At 43.0% G+C, this 23,613-nt stretch overlaps 1 protein-coding gene across 2 annotated transcripts in view; it reads left to right on the top strand.

Annotated features, from left to right (window-relative positions):
- The window catches only part of LOC110003655 (EMILIN-1-A), a 34,556-nt gene extending 11,033 nt beyond the window's left edge, over positions 1-23,523 (top strand). Inside the window, exons 2-15 of one of the 2 annotated variants that reach the window (XM_065952589.1) lie at positions 5,287-5,412; positions 6,488-6,876; positions 7,434-7,714; positions 8,331-8,504; positions 10,938-12,140; positions 12,372-12,705; positions 13,047-13,274; positions 13,375-13,623; positions 14,379-14,570; positions 16,813-16,833; positions 19,053-19,178; positions 19,401-19,418; positions 20,404-20,538; positions 20,667-23,523. In XM_065952589.1, coding sequence (XP_065808661.1) covers positions 5,287-5,412; positions 6,488-6,876; positions 7,434-7,714; positions 8,331-8,504; positions 10,938-12,140; positions 12,372-12,705; positions 13,047-13,274; positions 13,375-13,623; positions 14,379-14,570; positions 16,813-16,833; positions 19,053-19,178; positions 19,401-19,418; positions 20,404-20,538; positions 20,667-20,989 — 3,799 coding nt within the window. In that variant the 3' untranslated portion in view covers positions 20,990-23,523. The remainder of the gene's footprint in view (positions 1-5,286; positions 5,413-6,487; positions 6,877-7,433; positions 7,715-8,330; positions 8,505-10,937; positions 12,141-12,371; positions 12,706-13,046; positions 13,275-13,374; positions 13,624-14,378; positions 14,571-16,812; positions 16,834-19,052; positions 19,179-19,400; positions 19,419-20,403; positions 20,539-20,666) is intronic. The other variant, XM_065952590.1, reaches the window with a different exon arrangement.
- Positions 23,524-23,613: the final 90 nt, after the last annotated feature.

The raw sequence follows: 23,613 nt of genomic DNA, 5'->3' as shown, positions 1-23,613 counted from the left end.
GATGTCACTCGCCCTATAGGCGTACATACATTTTATTTGAAGGTGAGACAAGCCAGTGGCTTCCGTTGTTTTCTCAACATTATTCATCTCGTTATCTCTTAAAAACAAAGCTGTTTTTTTTCCATGATAATAAATGATTTCTTCATTTCTTGAGACACAACAGAAATGAAGTCATTATCCCCGGAGAAGCAACTTTGTTATGACAAGATAAAGAGATAAATATGTTGAGATCTCTGAAAAACAACCAAAATGTGCTTGTTGTCAGGGTAAAACTAAATAAATGTATTGATGATTGTCCTCTTCATGCTTCCATACCAGCTTTGTAAATGTATTTTTTCTTTTCATCAGATCGTTCATCTTTAAATCCAAACACTTCACTGACATTAACAGTTCATTTGTACAGACTTTGACAAAAGAAACAACGTTAGAAAATGATTTAAATCACGAGAGATGAGTAAATAAAGTGAAGATGATTATTTATTTGAACAGACGATGAGGTATTTAATTATTGTCAGAACGTTTTAGCGGTAAGAGTCCACAGGGAGATGTTGTAATGGAAGGGCGTCTGCTGTGAGCAGCAAGGATTTATCCCCACGTGGAGTCCAGACGCGGGTGGTGGAGGTGTCGGTGGACGGCCGCTGCCAAGGCGGATGAAATAATGATGGTGATGAAACATCAAAGACTTGGCACAGATGGGCGGTGTCTCTGGAAACAGAGAAAGAGTATTTAAAGACACAGCAGCAGTTTTATAGGCTGACAATGAGGGAATGTTACGCTGCTATTGGATAAATATGAACAGCTGATGTCTGCAGGAAAATATGAGCGAGCATGCACGAGAAGACAGAATGCAGACTGCTTTATAAACAACAGGCCCAGCATGCAAAATAGAAACTGACTCACTCTACTTGTGATAGAACTTCAGCAGTAAATAGTAACCATCCATCCACTCTCTATATCTATACCATTATCAGAGTCACAGGGGGGCTGGAGTCGATCCCAGCTGTCATTGGTCGAGAGGCGGGGTTACAACCTGGACTGTTCACCAGCCAATCACAGAGCTGACATATAGAAACCAGCCACAGTCACATTCACACCTATGGGCAATTTAGAGTCACCAGTTAACCTAATGAGCATGTCTTTGGACTGTGGGCGAAGCCGGAGTACCCGGAGAGAACCCACACGTGAACGGGGAGAACATGAAAACTCCACACAGAGAGGCTCCTGTCAGACAGGGATTCAAACCAGGAACCTCCTCGCTGTGAGGCAACAGCGCTAACCACTGCCCCACCATGCAGTGTGTGCCCATGAGGACAATAACTAATCGGTCCTATTTGTTTTTTTGAACCAGGCTGTAAACGTGTTAATTTCTGCTGTAAAAACTGCTTTTTAGAATGGGTGTGTATGTGACCTCTGGTGCTTTTGCAGCCAGCCTCTAGTGGACACTCGAGGAACTGCAGGATTCTGCACTCCAGCATTGACTTCATTTTTGAAGACCGGAGGTTGCCGCTTGGTTCATCACCAGGGCATACAGGATATTATAGTAGAAATCACTGATATAAAATACGTTTTTAAACCTCTTACTGTAGAAAACGTAGATTTAACTCGTCTGTATGGACTTGTGTTTGTTCTGAGGTCTTTTTTTCCCCTTTCTTTGAAGTAAAAGCAGCCTCGTTATCTGGACGTTTGACATCAGTTTGTTTCTCAAGCTGCAGAAATGTAAAGTCCTGCTTCCTGTTCTGCAGCCCGGAAAAAATAAATCATCACAATTAAATTAAGACACAAAGACACACAGTCCGTTTGCTCCAACATGGCCCACAGAAACACACTCCTCATTATCACACCACGATGACATCAGCACCATGCGCTGAACATTTCCTGTGATTTCAGTCACAGTATGACACACACACACACGCACACACAAACACTTAATGTGTACGGCTGTGTTTAATCGGTCTCTGTGTGTGTGAGAAAGTGTCAGATGATCTGCACAATGTTTTCATTTATACACTGAATTAATAACCGTAATAAAGAGTTGTTAAAGCAGAAAATGCAGCCGCTGTGCCTCGGGCTCTTTTGCTCTTTTCATGTGCTCTTTATTTGAACTTTAGTTCAGCATTTGAATGTCAAAGCGAGTCAAAACCCTCAAAAATGTCAGAGAACAATTGTTGCCCTTGAACAGCTCTAAAGAACTCGAACATTATGGTTTAGTGGACCGACCTCTGTGACTGATTGTTTAAGCATTGTTGTAAGGAGAAAATGTCAAAGATTTGTCTGAAATGAAAATCTTATTTTTGCATGAATTCACTGCAAGTGTCCTCTGGTAACTTGGGCTTGTTTTTTAGTAGGTAGGGTTTGTCATTTTCTCCAGATACACTTTTTAAGATTTTGGTTGAAATTGTCTTTAGGTCCTGACAGAAATTAATAACTCATGTTCTCTGAAAAAGGAATGAAGAAAAACCGTCATCTGTAGCAGCTGTAAGCCTGTAAAAACTTCAACCAATGTCTGCCACGAGGTACCAATCTGATGAACCAATCAGGCGCCTCTCTGTCTCCCTGCTCGTTCTCTACCCCTTGCATGCACGAGCCCACACTCAAAGCAATGAGCTGAGGTCCGCTTTTGGAACAACGGCGCTTGTGCATGTAAGTGAGGGGGCGTGGCTTTAGAGGGAGCACAGAGGGGAGGGGGGTGGGTGCAGATGGAGCACTGAGGGAATGCTACTTTCAAAATCATGCTAGTTTTTGAAAATTACCAACCGTGCCTTTAACTATCTGTGGGAGTAAGGGTGTCACTATACCAGATCACTTTTAAACTTCTGATAAAAAACAGATACTATTGGTGCCTGTTTTGTTACTAAGGCAACAACTATATAAGTCCCAGGTCCCCAGTATTGGGTCATTTTCTTTGTTTTTATATACCAGACATTTCAGGCAAACCTCTGCACACTGGTTAAATTCCACAAATACTTTGGCAACCTTTCATTACTGAAAATGTTTGAATGCAACTTTTGATGAATTCAATCCTCTTCTAAATCAGTGATTTCAGAAAGTCCCCTCCAAGTCAAATACCAACTGTTATTAAATCAGCTGATATCGAGATTGTGGAGAGCGACAAATATCTAGGTGTTAGATTGTGTTTTCAACTTCATGACGACACTACCTCTAAAAAGGTTCAGCAAAGATTATTATATTTGAATGTTCCTTCTGAGATGATGACTCTCTTTTATAAACATTTAATTGAATCTGTTTTACATTTTTGTATCGCTGCATGGTTTGGAAGCTTAACCAATAAGAACACAGTTAGGAAGCTTGTCACAACAAGCAGCAGAATATCAGGGAGGTGGTCAGGCTGGGCTTCTGACCATTTATGACCAGCAGGGCCTGAGGAGAGCTAAGGCTATACTGGTCTACTCAAATCACCCACTTCAGAGTGAGTTTGACCTTTGACCCTCAGGTCGTCGTTTTAGAGCTTCTGTGAGGACATTTGCACACCTCCACTTTGCACTTTACTGACTTGGAATTCCCATTTTGGTTTGAGCTCTTGACTGATTTGGTATTCAATGTTTTCTATTTCTTGTGTTGTCTGATTTCTTAACTTTGTCATAATTTAGATTTTGCGGTGATATTGTCCTTGTGTTTTTGTTGTCTTCTGTGTGCTCCTGCTGCGAAACAAACTTCCCCTCGTGGGACAGTAAAGAATCTGAATCTGAATCCTACGCACCTGTCTTCTGAAATAGAAGTTAGTTTCAGTACTATTCATCATTAAAATAACAAATAATGTATTGTTTTAATACATGTGGTAAAGTATTGAACATTTCGACACCCTTAAATGTGAGAAACATTTAAATAAACACTTAGAGATGAGCTGTGTGGAAAAAAGAGACACTACTCCAGAACATCTGCACATGCTCAGTCCTGACCTCATTTGACCCAAACAGATGTTTTTTGTTTAACGAAAATATCCTTAAGAAAGGTTTTTTTAACCCTCAGTGTCGCTGAGTGATTGTAATAAGTCATGTTGATAACAGGCGGAGCGAGACACTCTGTCATCAGTGTTTATAACAAGAAAGGAACAGAGTGAGACCTCCCTTATGCTGTATATGATTGTTAAGAAAGGTCATGAATAAATTAGACAGAGTCAGACCTCCCTTAAGTTGATTGTTAAGAAAAGTCATGAATAAATTAGACAGAGTGAGACCTCTTTAGTTAAATATGAGTATGTAGGCTTTGTAGTTCAGGTCAGTGTCATAGACTGTATATTAAGATGGACGGAGCAACAGCCGCCTAAGAGTGAAGCCAACACTTTAATAGCTCCCCCTGCTGGCTGGATGTGTATAGATTATAAACCGCACCCACTCCAATTGTTGTTTATTTTGTATTTTTGTACTGTTTTAAGCTCGGGGTATTTTACTTCCTGTTCGGATACAACCCTGCTTTTATTTTGAAGGGGGGACTAGCGGTAAACTGAAGTCAAGGTTACAACATTAAGAATCTTCGGATCAAAAAGTGAATGCAAACGGTTTTAGAGGACGGATAAAAAAGTTAAATGTTTGAGTTCAAGAGGTGGATATTACTATTTATTGGTTATCTGAGACGTCTTACACCTAATTTCCAGAGCCAAGGTTTTGTTCCGTCCTGCTGCCCCTGGATTCATTTCTGGTGAGCGCAGCTGTACACACATCACATGAGAACTACAAAATCAGAGTTAAACATGCAAGCATGTTGCTTTGTCTTTCTGATGATGATTTGTTCTTCATTCTGTGTCGGTTTTTGACGTCATGTTGATATAAAGTGAAGGAAAATACGATCGTGAGTCCGTATATTGTGTTTTATTTTGAAAATAACTGGACACTCTGTGCATTTCCTTGTCTGACTTCGTGTCCAGGTCGTTGTAGTCAGTCCAGCTTGACAAAACATGAGAAAATAGCACACGATCAATACCAAAAAAAAAAAAAATGTATGCATTGATTTCAGACCTTTATCAAATTGATTTGACAAGGAGGAGGCGGCTTAATTAGCTATACTGCAGCCAGTCAGCAGGGGGAGCTCCATAACTGTCATGTGGTAAATGTTTTTATTCAATCATTGGTGCAGATCATGTTCCCTCAAAGCTTTCAAGTTTAAATCACAATCTACACCTTATCAGTTGTTTCTGTTTGTCTTCTTTCACACCTGTATATCCTTTAACATCCTCACCTGTCTGATTGGGTTCAAATGTGTTAATGCTGCCTGCAGGTAACTCCTGAATTAACATCTGTGTGTGTGTGTGTGTGTTTTTGTATCAAACAGGAATTGGTGTGCGTTCGTGGTGACAAAGACGGTGAGCTGTGTGGTCGAGGACGGAGTGGAAACGTACGTGAAGCCTGACTATCATCCCTGCAACTGGGGGAGCGGACAGTGCAGCAGGGTGGTGGTGTGAGTACACACACAAAAACAAACACACACACACACACACACACACACACACACACACACACACACACAGATATTGATCTAACCTGTCATGGCTTAGGTCGGTGTCTGATACTTTAGTTTAGTTACTGATGGTTGAGATCACTGGTTGAAATGAATCGTAGTTTCTTTCCATTTTTACCAAAATAACAACAACAAGTTTAAGTTATCACATACACATTGCTATGGAAACCTGTAAATGAAAAACGATTATTTAAAGGTCCAATCAGTGAGATGTGTAGTGGCTGATATTATAAAGTGAGCTTACTATATGATCAGACATTAAGGAAACATGTTGAAGTGCTGGCTTCTCTGACAACAATGCAGCAGCCAGTATGTCCTCCTTCTAACTTTAGACTCTGGTCCTGAATGCTCTGGATTTGTTTGGACCAGAGAAGTTATGCGCTTTTAAGGCAACCCCCACACGGCCGTTTTGGACTCCCCTCGGTTTGCCAGATATGAGAGCAGTTATCAGGTCAACAGGTGTTGCAGCGATGGAAGCGGGCAAGAGAAGTGGTTCAGATAGAAGTGATTGTACCCGACCTAAAAAGCCTCTGCATGTTTCTAATAAGCTCCACGAGCAGAAACGTGCTCAAACTAGGATCAATATTGAAAATGCTTTTGAAAAATGGAGAGAGGTTAGAACACAGAAAGGTTTACAGACCGATGCAGAGCTGGATAAACACTGAAGCTTTAGTGTCCACCACATGGCAACCTGAGTGAGCATCGACTCTAGAGAGGAGGGGGTGGAGGGAGACAGCTCTCTATAATGTTTAGAATTTGGACTGCAGTACCCATTTGAAACACTAGGTGTCAAAGTTATATATTGCTCCTTTATTAAAAATTTAACCGTTAACTCATTCCCCTAATCGGATTGAGAAAACATTGAATGTTAAACCTGGCGTGGTGAATTGTATCGTATCATACTCAGAGATAATGGTTACATCCTTAGTTCAAACTCTTCAGATTTCCTATTTTTTTTAAACTCTTGTCTTGGTTATTTAAATCAAACATATCTTCGTCTCTCATGTCTCTGCAGCTATCGGACGTACATGAAGCCGCGCTACAAAGTGGCCTACAAAATGGTGACGGATATGGAGTGGAAGTGTTGCCATGGCTACAGTGGAGAGGACTGTAATGACAGTCCAGTCGGAGGAGCGGGAACCCAGATATCAACCACTAGACCTCAGCCCAGGCCGGGACAGGGAGGAGCTGGAGGGCAGGGAGGAGGAGGAGGAGGACAGGGAGGAGCAGGAGGAGGACAGGGAGGAGGACATGGAAGAGGAGGATATGGAGGAGGAGGACAGGGAGGAGGAGGACAAGGGGGAGGAGGACAGGGAGGAGGAGGATATGGAGGAGGAGGAGGAGGAGGAGGAGGACAGGGGGGAGGAGCATATGGAAGCGGCAGCTCTGGATCTGGACACAGTGGTGAGCAGGATCTCTTTATGTACAATCATTTGACCATTTTGAACATAAATCCTCAGAGAGGATCTGTGAAAATCTGTGTCGTCAAGCTAATTTCCTCTATGTCCTCTGTCATTTTACTGTATGAGAAATAGCAGCAACCTCAGTCCCTGCAATCCCTCGAGTGTCCACTAGAGGCAGGATGCAAAGGCCAAGGAATCCCCATTAGGTTCAATATTAAAATGCTCGATTTTTTAGCAGAAAGGAACATTTCTAGTGCAACATCTTTAATCTCAAAATAAATCATGGCTTCTTGGGGCATACATTAGAGCCAGAGGGATATCTGTGCAGACTACGCAGACAAGAACAACTTCTCAGTGAGGAGTGATAGGAGGGATTTGGGATGCACCCTGTGTGTAGGATACAACATGAGGTAATCTGTGAGCGGTGCTGACCCCTGCTGGTTAAAAGCATGAATTGCTTTTATTCTTTTATCAGTTGTATACCTCTGCCTTTGCTCTCGTGTTTGGAAAAGCTTCTCTGATTGAATCTCTAAAGTTGCTGCGTTTTATTATTTCCAGGCCGAGCAGAGAATGAGAGGGTGAGGCAGCTGGAGGAGAAGATCACGCACCTGACCAAGAACCTCCACGACCTTCAGACCACCATGACCACCATGAACGAGAACTTCCAACGAGAGGTCAACAAGCCAGGACGCGGTGGCGGAGGAGGAGGATCGGGAGGAGAAGTGGGAGGAGCCGGCTCTTCAGGAGGAAGAAACCCCGCTGATGCTGCTCAGCCAGAGATTAAAGAGACAATTAACAGCATTCAGAACAAACTGGACCAGCTGGACAACCGCACACAGGTTAGATACTGTCACATTAGCCGTTTTCACATCTGTACTCCTGAATATATCCAGACATTCTCCTGACCTGGCTGTTCACACATGCTCCTCACAGCGGGAGGAGAACAGAAAACATAATGCAGCAGTTTAATTACATGCAAAGAGATCGTAGCGGCTGCGTGCAGACACTCTTTGCACCGTGCGGCAGTCACAGGAAATAAATGTCACTCCCCCCTCATATTGGCTCGAGGTGAATTCTCCTGAAAATATCCTGCTGCGTTCTCACATCAGCTCACTCGGACTTGCTGCGGAAAAGACTGAGCGACTGACCAATTACGGCAGAGCCGACAGGCCGACCAATCAGATTAGACTTGGTACACGTGGGGACTCTGAACGTGGACACTTCAGAGCCTTAGAGAGAGAGAGTCAGAAGTGAGCCGATGCATGGAGCAGCAGTATGAAAACAGACACTTTTTAAGAACTTTAAGCTATTGTGAACATACTTTAGTAGGTACATAGATTAAATATATGAACCCCAAAAAGGGCATAATATGGGCTCTTTAAAACAGCTCTCCATAAGTTGATCTTTATGTCCGGTCTAAATGGGAATAAAAGTGACTTGTCTCTGTTCCAATAGGCTCATGATAAAACGCTGGTCAGCATCAACAACCACCTGGTGAACGGGAAAGGGAACGACCTGGACGGAGGCGCGTCGGGAGGAGGACTGAGCGGAGGGAAGCTGAACTCGCTGAAGGAGGAGATCCTGAGGGAGCTGGAGACGAGGGTGTCCCTGTCCTGTTCCTCCTGTCAGGTATCACATCCACCTGAGCGAGAAATGTCTTACTCCTGAAGCAGAGTTGTCGGGGTAAACTTTTGGAACAGCTCAGAGTTGTTATTGATAAATCAGACTGTAATAATCTTCCACTTCTCTACGACTCTACTTTGGTGATGGAGGTAGAAACTCCTGACTTGGTAGCTGTTCTTTCTGGTGTCCTACAGAGAGAACACAATATGTTAGTGTCACTATAATGGAAATACACAGTTACTATACTGCTGGTCAACAGAGCCATCTTGTGGCCAAGTGGTGTAACTGCAAATGCTTCTCTCAGTCGAAAAAGGTTGTGTGCTTTCATATATGAGATGAGATGAGATGAGATTCAACTTTATTGTCATTACACATATACAAGTATAGAGTAACGAAATGAGGTTTGGCATCTCACCAGAAGTGCAAATAAGCAGAAAGTGCAAGAGTCTGTGCTATGTACAGTAATTACAGAATTTACAGATGTAGACTAAAAAAAGTGAATTATTAGGTATATATGGATGGCTGGATTAATGGGATGCAATAAATATAAATAAATGCTTTAAATATAAGTGTATTCTTAGGATTATAATATACAGATTAAGGTGCAGTGAGCATGCTATACTAGATTACAGATAATATAAAGAATATGGACATATTGTACAGGTCGATAACTTAAATATCTTAAACACTCAAAATATACGTTATAGATTTTTTATTTGACATGCAGGAAACATAAAGCCACAAAACAAAGTTATCACAGTGAAAAGGAATATTGCAAGGTCAACGTCTAAAGTTATGACATTTATACATCCTCTCATATTCACCTCTAATAAGTGTTACAAACATGGAGGTTAATAATGAAACATGTTTTCTAAGGTGGTTGGATCTAAAGATCAGAGGGGTTTTGACTTGAGCTTGTGTTTGAACGTACTTCAACAATCATTCTCTGTTGCACCTTGTCAGGTTTAAGTTGGTATGACATCATCATGAGCTTTATTAAAACTAAACACACGTAAGGGAGGATTGACAATTAAAAGGACAAAAACAGACTTCCCTATAATGTCTTCAAAATAAGCCTGTAATTCAAAATGAACTGAAAGAGACTACACTTTCAAAACTCCAACCTTTCGATTCACAAGTCAGATTCACCTGACAGGTCTGGATAAAAATCTTATTCAGGATAAGATTAGATCATTCTTTATTCATCCCAAGTGGGGAAATTCAAAAAGACGAGAAGAGAGTGGCATAGAGTGTAAATAAAATGAGAAAAGAAAGGAATTAAATCAAATTAAAAATACAATGTATGAGGGCACTGGTGGCCCCATGCATGGAGGCTATGGTCCTCCAAGTGGGCAGCACAGGTTCAAATCTGACCTGTGGCTCCTTTCCTGCATGTCATTCCTCTCTCTCTCTATCCTCTGACCTCTCTCTCATATAAAGGCACAAAAATCCTAAAAATAAATCAAAAAAAAATTCAATAAATAAATGTACCTACAACTATTGAGTAGTAATTATAAAGTCAACTTTACACCAATTAACTGCCAAACAAAAACCTTAACAGGACCTTTAGGCCTAGTTCACTCGTAGGCAGACGTTTTCCACATGAGGACGGTGTTCCTGGAACGCTTCCACACACGTGTGTATGAAAATCCAAAATGCACAGAACAGGACTAGGCATCAGACATGTTAAAGTTTGAGATACTGTAAGGTGACAAAATGAAACATCCATCCATAATCTATCTGCTTTTTCCTGTTCGAAGTCACCGGGGGCTGAAGCTGAGCCCAGCCCCCAATCAATATAAAAATAAACACTGGCTAGAAGTATGACATGATAACAGTTCTTTAGCTTAGTGTAGTGTGTATGAAATGATTCAGGGAGTCAATGACAGGTCCTGGGTGTAACAGTGTGACAGCCACTTGGGGAATTTCAAGATATAAAACAAACTGGTGTTTCAGAAGATGGGGGGGGGGGGGCTTTGACCCAGTAGACCCTGCCTCCATTGGTCTGGTGTGTGGGGCTGCAGGCCAGTGTCTGAGGACCGTTGTTATGGGGACCAGGTGTGAGGGGTGTAGGATGTTGGAGAGGTACTGATGGGCATGGAGGGATTTAAAAGTGAGGAGGAGTATTTTGTATCTGATTCAGGATCTAATTGAGAGCCAGTGGAGGTGGATGAGGGTCATGGTGATGTGCTGCCAGGGCTTGGTGCTTGGTGCTGTCATACTGTAGTTTTTATTCCTTGAAAAAAGATCAGGTCAGGTGGACATGGCTTCATGAGTGTCTTGAGATACTTTTGACAGGAAATTAGACAAATACACTCGCTTCGATCTGAGTCTCTGTAGTGAGTTGTGTTTAAGGTAGAATTGAAATGACTCTAAAGATTGACACTGTGAACTACGTTGCAGGTGAAGTAAAACACACTTTGTTTCTGTGTTCTACAGGCCGGTGTGGAGGATCTGCGCAGACAGCAGCAGGTGGACAGAGAGAGCATCCGAGCTCTGCAGAAGCAGCTAAATGCCATGGACGTACGGTACCGGCAGGGCCAGGACGGGCTGCGACGGGAGGTGCTGCGCTCACAGGGCTGTTGTGACACTGTGGACGACCTTCAAAGACGCGTCACTGACGCTGAGCGCAAAATCAGCTCGGCCTCAGAGAACTTTGATCTCCTGAACAACCGCCTGGACAAGGAGCTCGGCGGGGCTGGTGGCAGCAGGGACAATGAGGACAGAGGCATCGGGGGAGGAGGTTTTGGGGATGGCGGTGGAGTTGGAGGAGGTGGTCAAGATTCTTTTGGTGGAGGTTTTGGGGGTGGCGGTGGAGTTGGAGGAGGTGGTCAAGATCCTTTTGGTGGAGGTTTTGGGGGTGGTGGTGGCGTTGGAGGAGGTGGTCAAGATCCTTTTGGTGGAGGTTTTGGGGGTGGTGGTGGCGTTGGAGGAGGTGGTCGAGATCCTTTGGTGACAAAGGATGGACTAGACAATCGGCTGAAGGAACTGGAGCGGCGGATCAACAACACAGTGCAGGAGACAGAGCGGAGCTGCTCCTCCCTGGAGAACGACCTGAAGGATTACTTCCACAGAGAGCTGGGAGACCTGAGGACGGTGTTCCTGGAACGCTTCGATGACCAGGCCTACAGGATCGCAGACGTGGAGCTGGACGTGGGGATGGTGAAGGACAGGGTGAGCGACCACGACAAGACGCTGTCCAAGCTGGAAAACAACACCATCGTCTTGAGCCGCAGGCTGGAGGAGTGCCGCTGTGGAGGCTCAGAAGGAGGCGGAGGTAGAGGTAGCGGTGGCCGAGGTGATGGAGGAGGTTGGGGAGCAGGAGGAGAGGGAGGACAAACAGGAGGAGGAGGAGGTGGTGGTGACAGGGGAGCAGGAGGAGAGGGAGGACAAGGAGGGACTACTGGAGGAGGAAGAGGAGATGGGGGAGCAGGCGGGGGAGGAGGAGGAGGAAGTCAAGGAGGTAGAGGAGGAACTACAGGAGGAGGATCAAGTGGTGGATTGTCTGGGATGGGAGGAGAACGAGAAAATACAACAAATAAGTCATTCGAGTGGAGAGTGATCGCCAACGAGGATCAGATCCGTCACTTCAGCACCCGGCTCAAAGACCTGTCGGTGTCTGGAGACTCTCTGCTCGACAAGGTGAGACGGATTATCTTAAAACACTTAATGATGTCTGCTTGTTTGGAAGGCACCACACTCCAGATAAATTCATATTTTAGTGTCCATCAGATGGTGTTTCTACTGTGGTGTGATTTTAAACTGATCTAAAAGTGACTCTAAAACAAAGTCAGAGTGAAAATGAGAAATAAATATTTATGAAAAGACTGTTGTTTTTTTTATGAATATTAACACGTCATCATCATCTCTGAGGTGGTGGACCTGAGCCATGACGTCCGTAAGATCAAAGCTCTGACGGGCGATCACGGCGAACACTTCAACCGCATCGTGACGGAGGTGGAGATGCTGGGCCACGACTCTGAGCTGTGCCAGAAGGTGGAGGACGAGCTGCGGAAGCTGAAGAATCAGTCCCAGGATGCACTGGGGCGCATGCAGAGCCACATCAACAGGATCCACTTCCGACTGGATTCGGGGAGAGAAGGCTGCTCTCAGGTCTGCTCACACCTGGAGGACGAAGTCCGCCTGCTGAGAGACGATGTCCGGAGGTGCACCGGCCAATGTAAAAGCGGCCCGGACACGCCCACAGGTCAGAGAAACCCAGACCCCTTAGATACTGCTGGAAACCAATCTTTCTGTTTTCAAAACAGCAAAAACACAAAGTACTATAAACACAGCAGCAGATCCTCTATACTGTGACATTTTAAACAGGAGATACTTAATTAAGAGTGAACAATTATTTATTTAACAGTTTGGGGGATTAGTCATGATGACATCATACACTCAGAGGGGGACTCCATATCCTATTCAGCTGATAGCTGGATAGAATATGGAGTCTAGACCCTGGTGGTGGTGGTCTAGAGAGGAATGCAGGATGTAATGAGGAGGGGGTTTCTGGATTATTGAAGTTGTATCTGTAACTCACTCCAGGTGGTGGTACTGGCAGCACTGGTGGGACTGGTGGACGGGGACCTGGTTTGGATGCTGAGAAGCCTTTAGACGGCCACAGCGTGATCGGAGGCTCCATCAACAACAACCAGCTGAAGACTCTGCAGGGCGAACTGTCTGAAGTCATCCTCACCTTCAGCTCCATCAACGACACTCTGAAGGGGCTGGAACACACGGTGCAGAAACACGGCAGCGTCATCACCGACCTCGGTGCGCCCAGCCTCGGAAACATCGACTCAATGCATTAAGTACTGCACGTTTCTGAGCTACAATTCATTCATTCATTCACCCATCCTCTGAATCCTAACAGGAAACACCAAGGATAAGATCATCTCTGAGCTGGACAAAATCCAGGAAGAGGTGACGGATCACATCGAGGACAGCCGCGAGCGTCTGGACGGGATGGACCGGGACGTGCGGCGGTTTGAGAGCACACTCCTGGTGGAGATGGGAGACTGTAAGAGGTCCGGAGACGGGCTGGAGAAGAGGCTGTCCAAGCTGGAGGGAGTGTGTGGGAGGCTGGATAGTGTCTCTGACTCCATCCTCAAGATCAAGGAAGGTAAGGTTCATTCTCATGGATCCTTCTGTATTTATTCATCATGATAAAACTCCTCTAAGTATACCTTTTTAAATGTAATTTATATACACAAACCAGTCTTATTGTGTCAGCCGGAACACTGGTGGAACAATAACTGAGTTGAAAGGTATTCAGAAATTCAACAAGGCGTTTTAACTCTAGAAGATTGAAGCTGAGAGTGCTGCTGTTAGAAAGCACAACAGAAGCTGGGTGGGTAAGAGATGACAGCAAACAGCAAAATTATTAAATTAAAAAGTTTAGCGCTGTTGCCTCACAGTGAGGAGGTTCCTGTTTCGAATCCCTGTGGTACAGGAGCCTCTCTGTGTTAAGTTTGCATGTTCACCCAGTGCATGCATGGGTTCTCGTTGGGTACTCCCGCTTCCTCCCACAGTCCAAAGACATGCTCGTTAGGTTAACTGGTGACTCTGAAAGTACCCGTAGGTGTGAATGTGAGTGTGGCTGGTTGTCTGTCTCTATATATCCTGTGATTGACTGGTGACCAGTCCAGAATGTACACCGCCTCTTGCTCAATGACAAGTAGGATCGGCTCCAGCCCCCCTAACCCTGAACAGGAAAAGTGGATATCCTGACTGAAATGCTCTCTGGGACTTGTAGTTTACTCCTCCTCTTAAGTGAAGACTGACCATGTACCAGCTGATTCTCGTTGAAATCATGAGCACAGATGATGTACACCGTGTCCGTGTTTCAGTGTGTCTTGTTATATGTTCGACTTGCAGGACTGAACCGACATGTTTCCAGTTTGTGGACGTGTGTTTCTGGTCTGAATGACACGGTCATCCATCACGGAGGAATCATGGACATTGTTCAAAAGAACCAGGACGACGTCTACACCAGGATGAAGACTTTGAACTCAAGTGTGAACCAAGTCATCAAAGACCTGCAGAGCTTCTCTGAGCACGACTTGACTGGTGAGCTCGACTCTCTGCTCTCTTTTATACTTTAACCATACCTGTATATAACTCACTCTCACAGTGATGGTTCAACGAAGCGGTCTAAACAGAACCATGTTTTACAGCAACTGAAATACAGTTTGGTTTCTTATTTTTTGGATGGATTACCGTATTTTCCGCACTATAAGGCGCACCGGATTATAAAGCGCACCTTCAATGAATGGCCTATTTGAGAACTGTTTTCATATATAGGGCGCACCGGATTATAAGGCGCATTGAATAGAACGTGTTTACAACTGAACAAGGCTGGGAGATATTGTGAATATATAAATATAAATACGTATAAAACGTAACGTATAAAACTACAAAAACAAAAGTACATAAGACGATTTCCCCAAATAATAAATTATTTCTTTGACGTTTCTCTTAACTCTCAAAACGTAGTTTTATACGTAGTGCATTCACAATAACTCAACGTTGTTCAAACGTTAATGTGCATATTCACAATATCTCCCAGCCTTGTTCAGTTGTAAACACGTAAAAGAAACACAGTCTGATACCGCTAATTCAAACGTTAGTGCAAGGGTGCCCAAACAGACGATCGCGATCGACAGGTAGATCGCTGACTGATTCTCAGTCGATCGCGAGATGTTTTGTCAATATAAAATACAATTGTAAAATAGAAAAGTGATTTCAATTTCATCTCATTGCACTGTTTCCCACACACGATACCTGTGTTGGGAGCCCAAGTATAATTCCGACCTGTGTGTATTTAATTTTTCATTTATTCATGAAATTGCTGCGTGCATGAGAGAGCGAGCGAGAGAGCGAGAGAGAGAGAGCGCGCGCAAGAGAGAGTGCAGGCATGCGCAAGGACGTGCAAGTAAAACCGGGGGGGTAAATGTTTTACCAAAAAGTCATATATAGAAACTATGCTACGAGTATTAAGCACATTTGATGAAACTGCAGCTACTTTTCTCTGCTCCTCTCTGCTGTCATGACTGTGAGCATCGCGAGGCACGAGACACACCAACAAACAGCGCAAACGCACACGCACACGCACACACACACACACACACACACACATACACACACACACTTGCACTGGAGCGCCAGCCACCACGCAAACCTTTTTACTTTTTACTTTTAGTGCTACAGCACACAGTTGATCCGTGATCCGTACGGACCGAGGTGGGAACACACGTGACCCGGTCAAACAGTCGGTTGGACTTTACTCCGTTCACTCTCACCGTGTCTGCAGCTAATTTAACAAAAGCAAAATCATCTCACAGCAGCCTGCTGTTGTCTGTAGTCTGCATTATTTTTTACAGAACTCTCATTTATTATTTTCTGTTTGTTGTGTGAGTATTAAATGCGTTGGTAGGCTGTTGGTAAAGGCTATGGCTCACTATGTGGACTGGTAGATCTCGGCAGACTGGTAACTTTAAAAGTAGATCTTGGTTCAAAAAAGGTTGGGCACCCCTGCGTTAGTGCATAACTCAACATTGTTCAGTTACGTGTAACACGTAAAGCTCACTTTTTCAGTTCATTCCCCGTCCACGAATCCCTCGAATTCTTCTTCTTCAGTGTCCGAATTGAACAGTTGGGCGAGTACGGCATCCAACATGCCCGGCTCCCTCTCGTCATTATCCGAGTCAGTGTCGCTGAGCGCCGTGTACAACCAGTATGGATCAACCAACTAACCAATTGATCCATAAATAAGGCGCTCCGGATTATAAGGCGCACTGTCGTTTTTTGAGAAAATTAAAGGCTTTTAAGTGCGCCTTATAGTGCGGAAAATACGGTACATGTTATTCTCAGTAGCTTTGGTACAAACTGGAGTAAACATTTTGATTTAATATGTGGTTTGACAGTGTTAGAAACACTTTGAAATACTTGGCTTTTGAGAACAGGTTGGTCAGCTCATCAAATGTTAAAACCAATGAACAGGTGACATGTCTTAAACCACATCGGGTGAAACTGCTTGGCGAGCAAGATGTGAAAGTAGCAATACGTCTCTATTGATCTTATATCAATTCAAACAAGAACAGTGACACTGTGATGACAAGGACTCGACTCTTTCTAACGTCCGTCAAAGTAAAATAGGAATTTTGAATAAAAGAATAAAGCTTGAGTTGAGGGGCTGACAGCACTGAATGCAACGAGAACAATGATTATTAAAATATATGCTGATGCTACTTATACTAAAACTGATTTTAAGGTCAGACTGTATGTTTATGATGTATTGTTTGTTTTGTAGGCACCACGCTGCTCAACAGAGGTTTGAATAAGCTCTTTTTGTTAACCCACTAACTGCAGTCAGAAGTGTTGGTTTGACGTTTCAACCATTATAGTAGAAAAATCACCAAACTTCAAGTCTGTCTCGTACACATGTTGAGTGTTGACTAATCTGTGAACACGTAGTTTGTGCTGGTGTAAGCTGATTTATTGAGTTCAGACAGAGCTCGAGGTTTCTGTGTCCATCCGCTGGCAGGACAAATAACACAACTTAAACATCAAATGGCCCTGACTGCTCTTACAGCATTGCTAACACCATCACCACAAACAGCACCCGAGCCAGTAACTCCAACTTTATTACCAATGTCACCATGACACCACCACCAACTTAACTTCCATCAACACGGCTAACACAAACACTATGACCACTAACACCTTCACCAATGCCACCATCAACTAGGCTAACACTAATAAAACCAATGCCACTAACAGCACAACAACCCCAACACATACTGATAATACTTACACTTCTCCACCTACAACTCAACCAACAGCACTTACACAGTCACCACATGCACTAATAATAACTATAAACACAATGACTGACATGGCGAGTTTAAAAAACTCTGATAGCAACATTACTAACAAAGAACAGACCATAAATAACAACACTTCTAGCATCAAGACTGACAGTAACAGCACACACACAAAAAAAAAACCCATACCACTAACACAACTTACACCAACATTAATACCACTTACACCATCCCAAAAACACAAAAACCACTTACACCATCCCACAAACACAAAAACAACCATGCACATAAAAGTAACACCGCCACTTACACCAACTTCACTAACAATATAAGCACACCAACAAAACCAACATCATTACAACAAACACAGACAATACTTACACCACCACTAACAAAACTAACACTACAGCCAAAACACCTAACAAACCCACCAACACAACATAGACATAGCAAACACAACTTAAACAAAAACCAACCCAGACCAACATGCAAACGGACACAACCAACTTCAACACAACAATTACCACACACAAGTAAACCACCACAAAACTAATGCTACAACTTACACAATTACACTAAAACCAACAACATTACAACAAACACAGACAATACTTAACCACCACTAACACAACTAATTCTACAACCAACACATCCAAAATCAAGACAACGCCAACACCACCAACACAATGAACGGAGTTTAAGTTTAAACCAACACAACCAGCATCAACACAGGAAACTTCTCCATTACTTACACCACCTTCTATGAAACTAACACTGTAACTATCACCACACCACATTATAACACCTCCACTAACAAAACATACAGCACAGCAAACACAACTTAAACCATAACCAACCCAGACCCAACCAACCAACACAAACAATATCAACTCAACAAACACCACACTACGTACACAGCTACTACCAATAACACATACTGACACTACTTGCACCACCACTAACGCAACTAACTCTACAACCAACACAACTTGTACCACAACCAACACATCCAACATCAAGACTCACACCACCACCAACACAACCAACACAAATACAACAAACCAACACAACCAACATCAACACAACAAACACAAGCACTTCTTGCAACTAACACTAGAACTAACACAACTGATACCACAAACAACACCATCAACGTCAAGAAAACTCACACCACCAACTCAATTTTTACCACAACCAACACAAACACAGCAAACCACCAACACGACGAACAACAGTACTCTGTCTTTAAATGTGTTGTTCTGGTTTCCAGTGTCTTGTTGTATTCTTACATGTGTTGTTGACATCTTCTGTGTCTTGTTGTCATCTTCAGTCCCTTTTTGTACGAGTCATTTCTCTATTTGTTCATTGTACTTAAGTGGTATCTTTAGTTGATGTTCCTTTACAAACAAACGATTCTGACATGTTGCTTTGTATGAAAAAAGACTTAAACTGCTGCTAACACTCTAACAGATATCCACACATAACCTTTGTGATGCTAATAAACAGAAAATAAAGCGTTTAAACACATTTTTGTGGATATGTAAAAGCATTTTATAACCTTTTTAACTTGATCTGCTTCACTTTCCTTCACATTTGTTGACTGAGCCATTTACACACCTCCACAACTCTTCATAGATCTATTTTCATTCCGCATGTTTTGCAGATTACGTACTAGGATGATGTTTATTTTTTGTTGTTTGTTCATTTCATTCATATTCTTACACAGGCCTGCCTGGACCTCCAGGACCACAAGGAGAGAGGGGCTTCAACGGACTGCCAGGTCCACGAGGAGCTATTGGACCTCCTGGACCTCTTGGACGATCAGGTGAAAGTGGACTACGAGGTCTACCTGGTACGTCTACCTGATAATTTAAAGATTGATAGAGGCAGTAGGGCATAGGGTTCATAGAGATATGAACTTTGAACACAGTGGCCCTAATATAAAGTTTGTTTACAGAGATTAAATTGATCAAGACAGCAAGATGATTATCTTAATAAAATAAAATAAAATTGATTTCTCTTTATGATATTTATTCTTCCCCCGTCTCTTATCTTCTGCTCTTTTTCCTCACAGGTCCCAAAGGTGAAACAGGTATGTAACCTATGTTTTAAAAAAAAAAGAAAAATGTTTCACATAGAAAATATGCCTGAATAAGCAGAGACACATCAGTTGTGTTTGTTTAAATATTGTTCATTCAGTTGGGTTCTTCTATTGCCTGGGTTCTAATAATGGGTTTTTATGACTTTCCTGTGATGTTTAGTTTATTTAGGTTGTTTGGGTTCTCACACTGTTTGGTTCTTGCGTTGTCATTTGTGTTTTTATTGTTGTTTGGGTTCTTAAGTGTTTGGGTTTCTCTGCTTTGTTCTAATGTTGCTTTTGCAACTTTTTAAACCTGTGTTTTAGTGTTCTAACATTAGTATGCTAACACAACAATGCAGGCCAGAGGAAACTGCAGCTCAAGCAAAGGACAATATTATCCACCGCTTGCACTTAACGGTGCTTAATTATGGTGCGTTCATATTAATAACTCCTTTGTGTGAACTCAAGTGGAGAGGGGTTGGAGGTGTGACTCTGGAGGAGAGCAGCTAGGCTTCAGTATGGAGGAGGCGTGGCCAAACAGCAGTTTGTTTTGGTTTAATGCTGGTGCTCAAGGGTGACATCTACTGGATCAAAAAGTCGCACATTCTTCCTTTAAAGATTCTAAGTAAACATAAATGCACTCTTCAGGTCATATGCCAGGTACATTGCAGTTGCAAAGTAATTGTAACTGCAAAGAAATGATGCTTACTAAGGAACCAACATCACTTTCAGTATTGGAGAAGAACGCATAATATAAACATCCTACTGTGATACGACCAGAGAAAGTTTCTCCACACTATCTCTACATTACACTTTGGATACTTGAATGTGTGTTTATGTGTGTGTGTGTGTGTGTGTGTGTGTGTGTGTGTGTGTGTGTGTGTGTGTGTGTGTGTGTGTGTGTGTGTGTGTGTGTGTGTGTGTGTGTGTGTGTGTGTGTGTGTGTGTGTGTGTGTGTGTGTGTGTGTGTGTGTGTGTGTGTGTGTCTTCTTATCAGGGCTACCTGGTGCCGACGCTCACATACCCAGACTGTCGTTCTCTGCTGCTCTCACTGTCCCCATGGAGAGATCAGGAACCATCGTCTTTGACAAGATCTTTGTTAATGAAGGAGACTTCTACGACCCGAGAACAGGTAAACGTGAGGGGAGGTTGAGTCTCCCCTCTATGCTTCTTCTATTAGCATAGGACCACCTACTGTCCTCATCCAATCTTGCTGAAGTGTTACCTGGTGCTAATCCCGACTCATTCTGTCACCTCCAGGTATTTTCACTGCTCCAGTAGACGGACATTACTTCTTCAGTGCCATCCTAACGGGTCACAGGAACGAGAAGATTGAGGCTGTTTTGTCCAAGTCTAACTACGGCATGGCCCGGGTGGACTCCGGAGGCTACCAACCTGAAGGTCTGGAGAACAACCCTGTCGCTGAAGCTAAAACCACTCCTGGATCTCTGGCTGTCTTCAACATCATCCTGCCTCTGCAGACCCGGGACACGGTCTGCATTGACCTGGTGATGGGCAAACTGGCTCACTCTGTGGAGCCCCTCACCATCTTCAACGGCATGCTGCTGTATGAAGACATGTAAAGAGTTCATACTGGAGAACCAGAACAACCCTGTTTAAGACTCATGACAAACCCACAGGAGGCTGCACCCTGAAGTATGATGTCACTTCTTCTTTCAGGAGTGTTTTTATGCTGATGACAGAATGTTTTAAACGAATGTTCACGCCCGAAGAGAGATCACTTGTTCCTAACAGAACTTTGACTGATTTTTTGTGTTTTTTTTTATTTTAAAGAGAGTGTTTTTCACTTCACATCTGGACGATTGAACAAGTCAATTTATTCATATGACTGGTTTAACCAGTCCGCTAAAGTGATGTGGTCCGAGGACCTGAAGTCAGAGCAGCACTGTGAAGACAGAAGTGCCCGACAACCAGGACCAGCTGTTCCTTGAAGCCTCTTACTGCTGCTATGTGGAATGACACAAACTCTTGTGTGGAACCATTTCAGCGTTCACAGTGGAAACTGCAGTTAGCACCCTCTACAGGCTACAGAGATTATTACAGCTTCAATGTGAACCAACAAAGTCCTCATTGCTTCTTAGAGGCTGTGTCCTAATTCAAGGGTAGCATCCTTCCAAGGGCCCAGCCTATGAAGGAAAAAGCCTTCATGTTCAGCGTCGACCTCTCAGGCCCATTAGAAATAAAACGGTCTGGTCTTCAGAGGAATCCCTGTTTGCATCACCAGCTGTTCCCTCCCTTACTTCCCTTAAAGCACTGCCCTTGTCACCTAGCAGCCTTGACTTGCTGCATCAGAACTTGTTAACATAACTTAGATGATTTGAAGTTTCAAAGCCCCCCTTTTATTTTGTAGTATAGGTAGCTATTTGATTGAGTTAAAAATCAATTCCTCACAACTGAAAGTGTATTACTTGGCCATTTGGGAGTAAGCAGTTTGAATTGGCGTGCACCTTGGGATATATTGGGCCACTGAGGATGAACTGGAAGGACCTTGAGTGGGTTGGTGAGAAGGACGCATTTGAAGGAGGCTTCAAAATGGGACAGTTACAGTCACTCAGCTGTGATGTTATCAGTGTTGAAATGCACGCCCTGAGGGATGGAGCCCCTGAATTGGGACATAGCTAGAGCCTCACTGATGGAGGTTAAAAAAGTCCTGAGGGTGGCGCTGCAGGAAACATTATGAGGTCACTTTGATAAACAAGGCCCACCTGGAGCAGGAAGTTGAAGTGAACATTTATTGATGATCTGACAGTCATGTGTTAAGATATCTGACAGTTGTTGATCTTTGGACTGGTAGATGTGATTATGGATTAAAATGTTGGGACAGACAGATGGACGCTCATCTTAAACCCTGCTCCTGGCAGGTCTGATGTCATGGCAACAAATGGCGGTGTGACTTTAAAAACAAACCAGGCTTTTTGCTTTGAAGCTCTATAAAGGCAGAATGTGTTTTCTGTTTGATTTAACGACTGAAATGAGTTCAGATTGTGAATGTTTTATTATAAAATGCACCTTTTATTGTTATGCCTGTATTTGTATGTCAAATATCACATAGTTCACATAAATGTTAAAATACTTAAGGACGAGGATGGAATTACTACATTTTTTCTAGCTTTAACAAATCCCTTTAAACCAGAGATGGCAAAAAAAATAAAAAACATCATATGCTTTACCTAAGTTAATGTTGCCACAGTGTACACATACTGCTTCCTGAATGTTTTTCACAATAAAACATCGAGACGATGTTCAGGAAATGTCCTTTGTGAATTTAAAGTAAAATGACGAAAATTAAGTTCTGTGTCACAGAAATAAAAACTAAAGGAAGAGGCTTTGATTAACTCGATACATTTATTTTGAAGGCCCTAAACAGGTTTTTTTTTTTTTTTTTTTACAAAGTAACAGAAATATTGTCAGAGGGGAATAAAGACACACGGATTCAGACGCATGAGAATTACTCTCATTTTACAACTGTCCCATGGGCGCCTTTGGCTCAGTGGTAGAGTCGGAAGTCTCTCAAATGGAAGGTCGGGGGTCTGATCCCCAGCTCCTGCAGCCACATGTCCAATGTGTCCTTGAGCAAGACACTTAACCCCAAGTTGCTCCCTCAGTGTATGAATGGGATAAGTTACTTCTGATTGCCACTTTAAATAGCAGTCTCTACCATCAGTGTGTGAATGTGTAAGTGTGATCTGTAGTGTAAAAGCGTTGTGAGTTGTCAGAAGACTAGAAAAGAAGCTCAAGTCCATTAACTGCCCTGACCCAGCTACGGGCCGTCATGTCGGCCCGGGCTTGGACAGAGAATCTCACCTCTTGTATAGATACGTAAAAACAGGGACAGTCACTTTCTCTGAGCTCTAGCTTAGTCTGAAACAGGGAATGGGAGGTCAATATTAGCCCATCGAGGTGACAGAATGTGGATGCTATTTAAAATGATTTTTTTTTCTGTCCCCGACTAAGGATTTACATAGTTGAGACTGATTTGTCAAATTTTGCCTTAAGTCAACTGACAGTCGAAAAATTTGTTGTTGATTTTTGTGATGATTGATCTATATTCTCATTTGAGTTAAATAAACAACAAATAAAATAACAATTTATTCTATGATAGGACATCGTTTTTCTTACTCATTTAGTCTGCATTAATGTGACATTATATCGATATCACCCATGTCCAATACAGCAGGCGACCATT

This window comes from Labrus bergylta, chromosome 3, assembly GCF_963930695.1.
Source record: "Labrus bergylta chromosome 3, fLabBer1.1, whole genome shotgun sequence".
NCBI lineage: Eukaryota > Metazoa > Chordata > Actinopteri > Labriformes > Labridae > Labrus > Labrus bergylta.
This window is presented reverse-complemented; position numbering and strand designations above follow the sequence as displayed.